The sequence below is a fragment of the Galendromus occidentalis genome, unplaced genomic scaffold (assembly GCF_000255335.2).
Source record: "Galendromus occidentalis unplaced genomic scaffold, Mocc_1.1 scf7180000076500, whole genome shotgun sequence".
Taxonomy (NCBI): Eukaryota; Metazoa; Arthropoda; class Arachnida; order Mesostigmata; family Phytoseiidae; genus Galendromus; species Galendromus occidentalis.
Window position 1 is genome coordinate 536,579 of NW_003804489.1, and position 11,312 is coordinate 547,890.

The following is an 11,312-nucleotide window of genomic DNA, read 5'->3' on the forward strand; positions in this document are numbered from 1 at the left end:
TCGAGCTCGTGAGATGGTTTCGGTGCAGATGCTTTCGAGGATCTAGGAAGAGATCCGCAAGATGGAGCGAGGGAACTTTCTCCTCAGGTCGGCCCACGTCTGGAATCCATGCATACATGGAATTCTGGTGTGATAGGGCGGATTGTTGAAATCGAAAGCGCCTCGTTTCCATCCAACTTGCGTTCGCGATTTCCCCTTGAAGAAACGTCAAGACACCGAGCGGCGAAAGGTGCGAGTGCTCGGGGATCTCGGGGTCGACTTCGTCGCGACGAGGCATTCGAAGAAGAGGAGCGATCAAGCGAATTTCCCTCACGGAAAGCTTTGCGTGAACTTTTCCGCAGAACCCCCGGCGACACACAGAGAGGAGTCATGACAGGAATCGACAAGCGAATAGACATGCCGCATCGGAAAATAACTCAAGTGACAACGGAATCTAGAGCCGAGCCGAAGAATTTTGTGTAATTAACCCAATCATTGTCACATGGATATTTGCCAGATTCTGAGACTACGCGATAGAGGCGCGGACGGACGGCCCCAAACGACGCGGGGGTCGGCTCTCATTCGGAAGCTCTCCGAGGACGGGGGCTCAGTCTCCTCTTGGAGGGAACATAATTTCAGAAATCTTTCAGGTCGTCCCTCAGAGGGTCTCGCTCTTCTGGTTTCGACAAAGTCCTCAACAAATCGCGAGCACATTTCGTTTCGCGATTTGCCGCGAGTTCCGAGTCCTGGAGAGCAAACTGATTGAGACCGAAGATGACGTCATAGTAATTCACGTTTGAAAACCAGGGATGATTTTTGATGTCATCGACGTTGGTCCTCGGGCCGCCAAGCCGTTTGACCGGCTCCTTCTCGAGAAACTGTTGGATAACCAGTTTGGCGCTGAAGCTGAGAGCATCAGTGCCGAGACCTGAAAGTGGATCCGATGTAATTCGTCTCTGCAAGACATCTTTGTGATCTTGTTCTCCGCCGAAGGGAAGCTTTGCGAGGAGCATTTCGTATATCACTACTCCCATGGACCACCAGTCGACCGCGTTTGTGTACGGTCGTTCCTTGAGCATTTCTGGTGCCGTATAGGGGGTGCTTCTGAAGTTTTTTCCGGAAATCGAAGAGCCTATTATGGCGGCTCCGAAGTCGCTCAATTTCACACGGCCCCTAGAAAAAACTAGGAGATTACGCGGCTCCAAGTTCCGGAGAGTTATATCCATTGCGTGCAGGAACTCGAGCGCTAGTACCGCTTGAATCGCTATTTTCACAGCTCGTTCTTCTGGGATAGCACCTCTCGAGAGCATGCTCTTCACGTCACCGTAGGGCGCGTATTGCATGATCAAGTAAACGTTATCAGCATCCTTGAATTTCGAGAGACACTTTACTACAAACGGGTTGTTCATGGCACAGAGCCACTTCCTTTCCCGGATCACGATTGCTTGGCTTTTCCTCTCTCGAATTCGTCGCTTCGCGTGTTTCTTCACAGCGTAGAACGACCCCTGATCCTCGACTCTGTAGATCTCCCCGAACACTCCTTCACCGATGACGCCCAGAGTGTCGAGGTTCCGGACATCGAGTTCGAGGCACTCATTCTTGCTCAGTCCATGCTCGAAAATTTGCTTAGCGTGGTCGAGTTGATCACGATAATCTTTCAGCTTTCTCTGGATTCTCGCGTCACACATCGTTATTCGGAGCAGACACTGCGCTGCTGAGTTCCCATCGTAGGAATCTAATGTCCCCGCGAATGGTGGCGAGCGCTTCTCTTCAGCGATGGATGGCTGAAATCCGACGCTCTCAGAGAAACAAGCCGCGCTCCCCTGATCCTGTAGATTCCAGGCGTCATAATTAATACTACAGATTGAGTCTACGAAGCAGGGTCTCGAAAGGAAAGAGGAAATGATGAAGTCGAATCCGACCATCGCGTACATCCATTGCGGAGCTGATTCTCAAACGTCGTAACAATGGAGTCCGCAGGGTCGAGAGCACACGTCTGCAGTCCCTTCATGCAATCGATCTCTTCATACTCGATTTGAGCCAGGCGGAGAGCATGTCAGATCAAGAGTTTCGAGGAGCGGAATCTCAATCTGCGGAGACAGCGAGGGGTCGTGAAGATAAAAACGTGACGGGTGATTGCGTTGCACAAGGACCGGGAACGAGATTCTAGCACGATTTCGGCCCGAATACCTTGCCCAAAGGTGGCATCAGCAGAGGTTTCGGGAGCTGGGGCTCCGTGAAACCTGTAGCTCGTGACGCTTAGCGGAATGTGACGAAAATATGGGAATAAGACTCGGGAGCCCCCCTCGACTTCTCTATTAGGTACATAGGACATGCATTCCGAACTTGGCTCCTACGCTGAGATCGGGGACTCGCTCCATTCCAATCCATCTTGAGTTTTGGGATACACAATAATGATGGCAATCATTATTATTGATCCGTTTCATGGGAAGAGATTTGCCTCGGGATCTTGCCTTCGATATCCATCTCGATATGCTCGAAGGTGTGACTTGATAAAGCTCAAGGCCTCGGTGACATCCGATCTGAAGAAAAGAAAAAGGTGGATAACATCTTCCGAGTGCGCTCCGTGATCGCGGTTATCAACCGCTATGGCGGTGTTTCCCAAACGTGAGACTTCATAGGGGACAGCGTATGAGCGCAGTCAATAATCGAGGTTTTGCATGAACCATGCGTGTTCATGAATTATACGGTTCCTCATGAATTATGCGGTTCTTCATGAATCATGCAAAGCCTACCTCAGTTTCGGGCAGTGCATTGATCTAGGCCGTACCATGAAATGGATTGAGAGACAGTCACAACGAGGATCGAATCTTCTGTTCAAGTTTCAATATCGTGTGTCAAAATGATATCGTCTCTATTCTCGTTCGCTGTGTGTGCCATCAACGTTTGACCCTCCGTTCGTGACGTTTCCCTTCGCTTCCCCCGAGAGCCGCTATAAAGTTATTGGTTTTAAAAACGTGCACGGTGAGACGCCTCGTTCACTGCAAAAACCACTCTGATATCCCACCCCAATACGGATTTATCTCGAGTTCGCGAAGTGAATTTCATGATCATGACGTGCAAAGTACCTACATGCGATCCTTCGACATTTTTCATGCACGTTCCGACCGGCTTCTATGTTGCGCCTTCCCAGCAGCTTCGAACTTCTTTGCCGACGCACCCTCGTAGAGAGAGAACGTTTCCTTGTGGGATCCGTGGGAACCATCGATGCCTCCTCAGTCGCGAAATGAGTAAGTCTGCCAATTCACCTTATGTCATCAAGGAGCCCTCCGCATATTTTCCTCAGATTGCGATTTGAAATCATCATCATCTCATGAACACGTTTTTTTGAGCAACGAAACATCGAGATCTCACGAGGACATTCTGCGACATCATGCGTTGCTCGCGGGATTGCTCGTAATATCTTTCTCGTAGAAAATACCGTGATTGCTCGTTGTTCCAGATTCCGGACGGGAGTATTTAGAGCCACGGATGCCGAAAAAACCTTCCAGTGTGACTTATGCGGATACCAAACGGGAACTATGAAAGGCCTGAAAATCCACCGGAAAAGGACACATTACCCCAAAACAAAAGAGTCAGAGTCGGGGTTTCGAGAGTTCTTCGAGGGCCTGACCCCTCAGCAGCGGAAGGTATATAATCAAATCCACAGAGGTTCCCTGCCGAGGAATTCGAGTTCTCCTCAGCGTATTGCTAGCTGCAACGTGTCTGACCGTTCACGGGCCGGCGGACACGTGCGTGGCTCGCCGCCTACAACCAACAATCAGCACTCGGCAGGACTATCAAGGAGTGGAGACGGTGCGCGTTCGATCGAGGAGGTGAGTATCGCAGAGGCTCTAGGCAGGAAGCCGTGATTAACATATCGTGTTCGTGGCCTTCGGATTCTCGGCTTAGGGCAGGGAAATTCACCCGCGAACCTAATGAGAATTCGGAGTTCCAGGCGGAAGCCCCGGAACGGCTCGTAAACGGCTTCCGTGAGTCACACGAGAGCTTTGAAGAGGAGCTCCCGGAATACGCTTCTTCAGGTACCCTAAAGTCCCGCGTATAAGGGACCTTTCATTCCCGAAAATACCGCTCCGTATAAGGGACTTTTCGTATAAGGGACTTTTTGTATAAGGAACCTCGCGTATAAGGGACTTTTTGTATAAGGAACCTCGCGTATAAGGAACCTCGCGTATAAGGGACTTCTCGTATAAGGAACCTCGCGTATAAGGGACTTTTGTATAAGGAACCTCGCGTATAAGGAACCTCGCGTATACGAGACTTTTCGTATAAGGAACCCCGCGTATAAGGGACTTTCCGTATAAGGAACGTTTTGTATAAGGAACTCCCGCATGAGGGCTCCTCTCGCAGGGGACTCCACGCGTGAGGGATAAGATACTGTCGCGAAGACTTCTCCATGAAGAACGTTGACTGCACATGAGGATATGGTGGGAATCCGAACATGTGACATGGAACGAATGGGAGCATGGCTTTGCCTTTCCTGAAAGCTCTGCGTCTTCTGTCGGTCGTGGATAGCTTCTCCTCCTCTGCCCTCCAGCGATATAGCATACTCTTCGATATATTGAATTCAAGGAGCGTTGCTGTCATTCCGAATTGTTTATCATGGCGTAAGACTTCCAGTTTCCGTTCTGCTGAGTAGGAGATCCTTGTCCTCTTGGCCGTCTGGTTTGAATCCATGGTATACCTGATCGCACACAAAAACTACGAAGGATTGCGACTGGAACCTGTATTTCTCCAACTATTTTGGCCGCGAGGATCGACGGAGTCGGAATCGAAGGGACAGTCGGTTTGCCAGAGAACAGACAGCTGGTAGAGGAGAGGCCGCAACGGAGAAACAGCTGATGGAGCAGAGGCTGACAAGCAGCGGAGTAGCCAGCATTGCGCCCTCATACGGAGAGTCCTCTATACGAGGAGTCCCTTCTGCGAAAAGTCCCTTATACGAAAAGTCCCTTATACGAAAAGTCCCTTATACGGAAAGTCCCTTATACGCGAGGTTCCTTATACGCGAGGTTCCTTATACAAAAAGTCCCTTATACGCGAGGTTCCTTATACAAAAAGTCCCTTATACGATAAGTCCTCTATACGATAAGTCCCTTATACGAGGCGTCCCTTATTGGCGGGACTTTAGGGTAATATTTTCCGCTGATTTCCGAAGCTCCGCGGCTTAAGGGGAAGCAGTCAACATTTCCATCGCTTCCAGGATCATCGGGAGATGGGCCAATAACACATGACTTCCAAGGCTTGACTCGTTCGTCCCACGTCAATTCCTACGGGATCCCCATCGCTAACGCGGGGAATTATTTGTTGCGCCAACAACAGCTCCGGGTGAGTGCCTCTCCGGAGTTCGCGGAGAGAGTTCGACCTCTGTAGACGGGTCCAACACTCTTAGACGGGTCCAACACTCTTATCCGAAACCGCGAAATCTCCAGCGCACCACGAACGCTTCGGTCTATCGAACTTCAATCAACGGCTACGCTGACTCGGATCGACAATTCGGCTATTCAGCGATCGAGGGATCGAGATTCAATAATAACAACTTCAGGCAGGGCCCGCTCCCCGCGCTGAGCGATTCGTCGTGGCAGTAAGTGTTGGGATACAAAATATTTCATCGGGATCGGGGCGCCGTCTGTGAACAAGCTGAGATGCCGCGAGGTTCATTCGGCGCTATGATGAGAATGTCAGTGTCTCTGCAAGCATGTTTGACTGTGAGACCGTCCTCCCGGGGCATAGGCGAAACCAACGATGAGCTCCGGAATCGAGTGGAATACCTCTTTCCAGGAGGAGCGATGCGTCCGGGAAAGGCTCGCTGCAACTTTTCTGGCCGACTTGTTTTTCGAAACTCACGCTCCGCGAATATTACAGCAGAGGCTACTCATTCGGATCTGCAGTCGAGCTCAACGCTTGCAAAGATTTTCTAGCTCGCCTCGGCAGTACTATCGTGCCGGATTTCAATTTTTGGAGCCAATACGACATTCTGCTGCGATGCTCGCAATGCGAGACGCCCATCAGAGGAATGGTGAACATGGAACACCACATCAGGTGAGGACGAATCCTGATATCGCTGCCTGTCAAAGGGTCTCGCAGGAAATGTGCCCCTTTTTGGAAATCGCTTCGGCGATCGAAGGCGCGTTCGAAAGCTGAGTCTGAGAGCTTTCATTTGCGCTAGTCAGATCGAAAAAAGGATCACTCGGGACGGAGATATATGACGATTTTTGTGAGTCGAAAACTATATCGACAAAATCGCTGATCTTTCTTCTGCGGACTGTTTCCCGCGAAAAAAAGACTGTGTGCGAAGTTTCAGATTGGCTGCTCAACTGTAAGTATGTTTAAGTACCCAAAAACCTTTTTTCATTGAACAAGCCCAATTGGATTCTACCACCATTCGGCTTGCGGAGGCTCCATCTAGAGGACGGTATGAAGAGGCGTCAGAGTACCCCGGTGAGATCTTTCCAGATATCTGGCGACTGACTCATGGATTTCGCTTAAGCATCCGAAGCAGGGCTCCGGAATGCTCATCAGTGGGCTAGTTTCTGCGAGCCTCGGATAAGTGGAGTCCATGATACCATGACTCCTCTGCGTAGTGGGAAATTTCTTATCGCGCTAGGGTCCGATGCTGCGGCTGAGCCCGAGTCCGCGGTCTACCCATGCTCATGTGATTACATCATGGCGGTGGTTCCTCGGCTACACAGCGACCTTCTTCGGCTCCGTGCGACCACCAGTTCTCTAGGTGGAAACCTCCGCAAGCCGAATGGTGGTGGAATCCAATCGGGCTTACTCAATGAAAAGAGGGTTTTCGGGTACTTAAACATACTTACAGTTGAGCAGCCACTCTGAAACTTCGCACATAGTCTTTTTTCGCGGAAAACAGTCCGCAAAAGAAAGAACAGCGAAATCGTCGATATAGTTTTCGATCTGTGAAAATCGTCATATTTCTCCGTCCCAAATGATCCTTTTCCCGATCTGACTAGCGCAAATGGAAGCTCTCAGACTCAGCTTCCCAACGCGCCTTCGATCGTCGCTCTGCGACCAACCGTTCCAGAGATACAGCTCTCTGAAGTTGGTCGCCGAAGCGATTTCCAAAAAGGGGCACATTACCTGCGAGACCCTTTATGTGTCCTCACGGCAGTCCAGATAGTATTCCGTGGGGCATATCCCTGTCCTGCCCCGGAGAGATCGGATTTCCCCTCCGCGTATGGCATCATAGACTGACTCCGCCGGCTGAGACGGGGCTGACAGCGCTCGAATGTAGAGCACAGATCTCGCAGAACGTACCCCGCTTTTGCCTCCGAAGCTTTGTGTCTTTTTGCAGAGATCATCTGGAATCCGAACGACATGTGTGTGGCTTTTCTTGCGATGCCCCCGAGCGAATGATGGACAACTCATGGTCTCCCGAGCGGAACGCTCCGATGGGGCACTCCGCAGAGAATCCAACTTCGAGGCTGGAGGAAGAAACCTTAGCCGCTCGCAGCCCTCCAGGATCGCGTCCGAACGGAGCTCCGATCGCCGCTCTCGCGGCCAACGTGTCCGCGTGAAATCAGATGGCGAATCAAATAAACGAATCTTCAGAATTCCTCTCAATGGAAAAACGAGCCGTATATGTTATCTTTTCGAAGTCTTGAACCTCGTGACACACTCAGTCTCAACTCTTCACAGTGCTCTGCATTATGAGAATACCCAGGTGCCGCTTGAGCGATTCGGATATATGTACATCCGCCCTAGATACAGGGAGAACCATCAAAATTGGCTTCATGTGGTCGAAAAAGGGACGCTCCTACGGTACGACTTAAGAGCCCGGTTCAAAGAAGATTTGGTCGATTTCTTGTGTCGGAAAGGCAACAAGTATCTGTTTCTATGATACCGCGGGCTTTCACTGCCTAATACGCTGCGCACGACGCGTGATTGACGGTCACTCGCGAAGGCGGAAGCCTCGGTCTCGTCTTTCCGATCCCTGGGATATCTGCGAGATACGGAACGGAGAATGGTGGGGCATCCTCTCCCGAGATTTTCACACCGCTAGGGAGGACGCCGCGCCGGCGCCGTCCCGGTCACCGAGGTCCATTTTCCTATGCATTCGCATGCCTCTGCATATCACGCATATATCTGCGTATTACGCAAATTTTCGCATTTTAAGCATATATCTACGTATTACGCACATATTGGCATATTAAGCAAATAAGCACATATATCTGCGTATAACGCTCATATCTGAATATAACGCATATCTGCATGTTAGGCATGTATCTGACTATCACGCATACGTATATCAAGCAATCGACCGCATCCCACGCATGTATTCGCATATTTTCCCCGCATGTCCGCGTATTTCGGGGAAGCTCCACGCACCGTCGCGAATAATCGCCTAAATCCTTCTATATATCCGTATTCATATGATTCCGCGTTTGTCGGTATGTTCTCGCCTCCCTTAGCGCATCTCCGAGCATACTGCAGAAGTTGTGCTTAAGCTCCCAGTCCTGCCGCAGTCAATTAGCGGGGACTCCTTCCATCGCGATCCTCCGATATCCTCATCGCATCTTCACATACAAATCCGGGATGTAGTAAGACAACGGATTCTGCAGCGCAATGTCAAGTTGCTTCTCGTCTGCGATGCGTTTGGCCGAAGAATGCCGCGGGCCAAAGTTGAGTTGACGGAGCTCCGTTAGGTATTCGGCGAAGACGTTTTCTCGTCAACGAGACGACACCCGTCTGCAAAGCGTGCAAGAACACATCCCCGAGCGCCCGACGTTTCACTTAGACTCAGCTACTGCAACGGACTCGCTTCGGGAGGCGCTGGAGCGCATGCAGGCGAGGCGGCACGAAGAATCGCGGAGGTCGCCGCTTGTTCATATGACATACCGTCCTCCCCGTTGGATGTGTGTGAAGCATACTTGGCCGCAGACGTGCACCTGTACAGGCTCGAAATCACCAGATTGGATCGATTTCCAAGGAGTCGACCCTGCGGAAATTCAGCGTCCACGGAACACACCGGAGGGAGGTGCAGACAAATAATCAATAACGTTGGTGTACATCGGGTCATCTTCTCGGAGATCCATCGGAACGGAGTCCTGCGCTGCGGATCCCCACGGCTCTCCTCGCGGAGTGATATAAAGCTTTGGCCCTCCTACGCAAGGGAGAGACGGAGAGTCCACTCATGGTGATTGACCGGAGCGAGCTCAACTCTATGAATATTTTAGGATATCCATCTGTCTTTGCTGTAAATAAACCAGGTTGGGTAACTTATGCCGAACGATATGGGAACGATTGATGTCCTGTCCTAATTGACCGGAGTGAGGTCACGGCAGGAGCATTGTGAGTTGATGAATAGCCTAGAATCCCCTCGGAAGATGAACCTCGGCCGCCGAAATATTCCGAAATATTTTCTCTCAATTTGTGTGGTCTGCGACGTCCTCGCTACTTGTTCAATTTCCCCCAGACCCCCAGTATCCGTTCCGTGCCCGGAAGCTAGGGGATCTCCGAATCGATTAGAACCGTGGAAGCAATTCATCGGAGCCTTATCGTTCTTCACGGGCCCACATCCGACCTTATCCGACAATCAAATATTGCGAGCCAACCGATTTTGAACGGCGGATGACCTGACTCTGAGATGACCTGACTGAGATGAGAACATCGAATGCTTTTGGCTGGACTCATATCGTTCTGCGGTCTCCTCCGCCGGATTTCGATCGCATGTTTGAGCGTCGACGGGTAAATCATGCCGGAAAACCCCGAGTTGTGAAACCTCAACCAACGATTTTATTCGTCACCAATCTTATTTCTAACCACAGTGTATCATGGCCGACAGATATCATAGGACACGATCATGACATTACACAGTATTTTTTTCATCTTTTCGCATACTCTCTCGTTAGTGTAGTCGTGATCCTGCGTTCCGTTCTTCATAGTGGTATTGTTGGTGAAGGTGGGCTCAGATGTCAATCCCTTTTCTTTTTTTCGAAGGTCATTTCTTCCTTTTCATCCATTGATTTTTTTCGACGCTTTTTTTCCGTTTCGACATCATCTCGTTATGTCCGATATCAAAAAAAAATTGCACATCCTATGTACAAGGATTCTGAGTGTCTTTCGCTCGCGAAGCGATGGGTCTCTCTCCGGAGAATCCCTTCGCTCCGACTGTTGTCGAAAGATCTTCTCCTTCTCAACTTCCCATTGTCTCACAATATATTAGCTACGGAACAATCTGAGTTCAGAGACGATGGAGGGAACCGCGAATCCTTCTCTTCCATCATACATATCGGTACTTTTTTTTCTGTCATTTATGTCATATCTCCCGGCATGTGGTGCCGGAACATTGCATAATATCCTTCCGACGGTCACATCTTGCTGCCAGCTCATTTTGGCGTTTTTTTTTAGTTTTGCATTTGTATATAGTAGCCGTAATACCGAAAATATCGAAACCTGAAGGGGTGTAAATAAAATTCACGTCAGAGGGGAGAACGAATTCCTGCCCCTTCCCGAACTCATTTGGGATTTTTCGGTCGCCTTATCGAAGAAGAAAACATCACAAGTGTACTTGCAGCATGGCTGCCTTGAAGTCGAGAGGAAAAATAAACGAAGGCGCCGAACCAATGTATTGGCTCCTCTTCCAAATCAGTTCTCTTCGAGTCATCTCAAGCGTCTCCGATATAAATATTATAAATTAAGGTGAATCGAATGATACCAAAAATAAGATCGCAGATATAAGGGAGTCGCGAATCATTCGGAAAAACGACATCTCTGGGATATGCAGAAGGAATGAAAAAGTCATCCTCCGAATTCCGAGAACAGCTGCATCTAACAGAATGGCAGCAGGTACCGAGTTCGCTGCGAGAGCCGAATTGAAGGGAGGCGTCAATGATCGATTCTCCGGAATCATACCGCTTCGCACGCAAGGGAATCATGCTTGAGGATTCAATTCGCAAGTTTGAGAAATCTCATTCTAGAATGCGTTTTCCATTTTGACTAGTTGTAACATTGAGTCTGTCTGAGAGCCGCGATCCAATAATAATCGGCAATCATGCGAGGCATAAAATTTCGGGCGCTTGAGTTAAGGCATTCAGATCTCACTCACATATTTTTTTGCGAGCTTTTCTTTGTACAAGTCTTGTCTCGGTATGCCAGGCTTCGTGCATCACTAAAAGGGGCTCTCTCACTAGAAACCCATTTAAAAACTTTGTTTGCGATTTCTGGTTATTGGATCAATTACACACACTTGAAGGAATCGGGGAAATGGGATGGGTCAGCGTCGATTCCCCTCCCGTCGTCCCCCAGCGGATGGCTTCTTTCTCCAACGGAGCAGATGACTGCATGGAGCGTGGAGC

The 11,312-nt window shown here is 49.8% G+C and overlaps 2 protein-coding genes across 2 annotated transcripts; one reads left to right on the forward strand and one right to left on the reverse strand.

Moving 5' to 3' along the window:
• Positions 1-614: 614 nt before the first annotated feature.
• On the reverse strand, positions 615-1,667 carry LOC100900812 (cAMP-dependent protein kinase catalytic subunit gamma-like). The gene has a single exon (XM_003739359.1). The coding sequence runs from the start codon at positions 1,665-1,667 to the stop codon at positions 615-617; it is 1,053 nt and encodes a 350-aa protein (XP_003739407.1).
• A 921-nt stretch (positions 1,668-2,588) lies between these two features.
• Positions 2,589-7,532, forward strand: LOC100900961 (uncharacterized). The gene is made up of 5 exons (XM_003739360.1): positions 2,589-2,607; positions 5,201-5,325; positions 5,430-5,581; positions 5,863-6,039; positions 7,310-7,532. The coding sequence occupies exons 1-5, from the start codon at positions 2,589-2,591 to the stop codon at positions 7,530-7,532; spliced, it is 696 nt and encodes a 231-aa protein (XP_003739408.1).
• The last annotated feature ends 3,780 nt before the right edge of the window (positions 7,533-11,312 follow it).

Bases quoted from the DNA above. Each gene is read 5' to 3' on its own strand.
- LOC100900812 (XM_003739359.1), bottom strand. From the start codon at position 1,667: ATGTGTGACGCGAGAATCCAGAGAAAGCTGAAAGATTATCGTGATCAA.
- LOC100900961 (XM_003739360.1), top strand. The intron at 5,326-5,429 runs GTGAGTGCCTCT...CGAAATCTCCAG, and splicing joins TGCGCCAACAACAGCTCCGG to CGCACCACGAACGCTTCGGT. The intron at 6,040-7,309 runs GTGAGGACGAAT...GTCTTTTTGCAG, and splicing joins AACATGGAACACCACATCAG to AGATCATCTGGAATCCGAAC.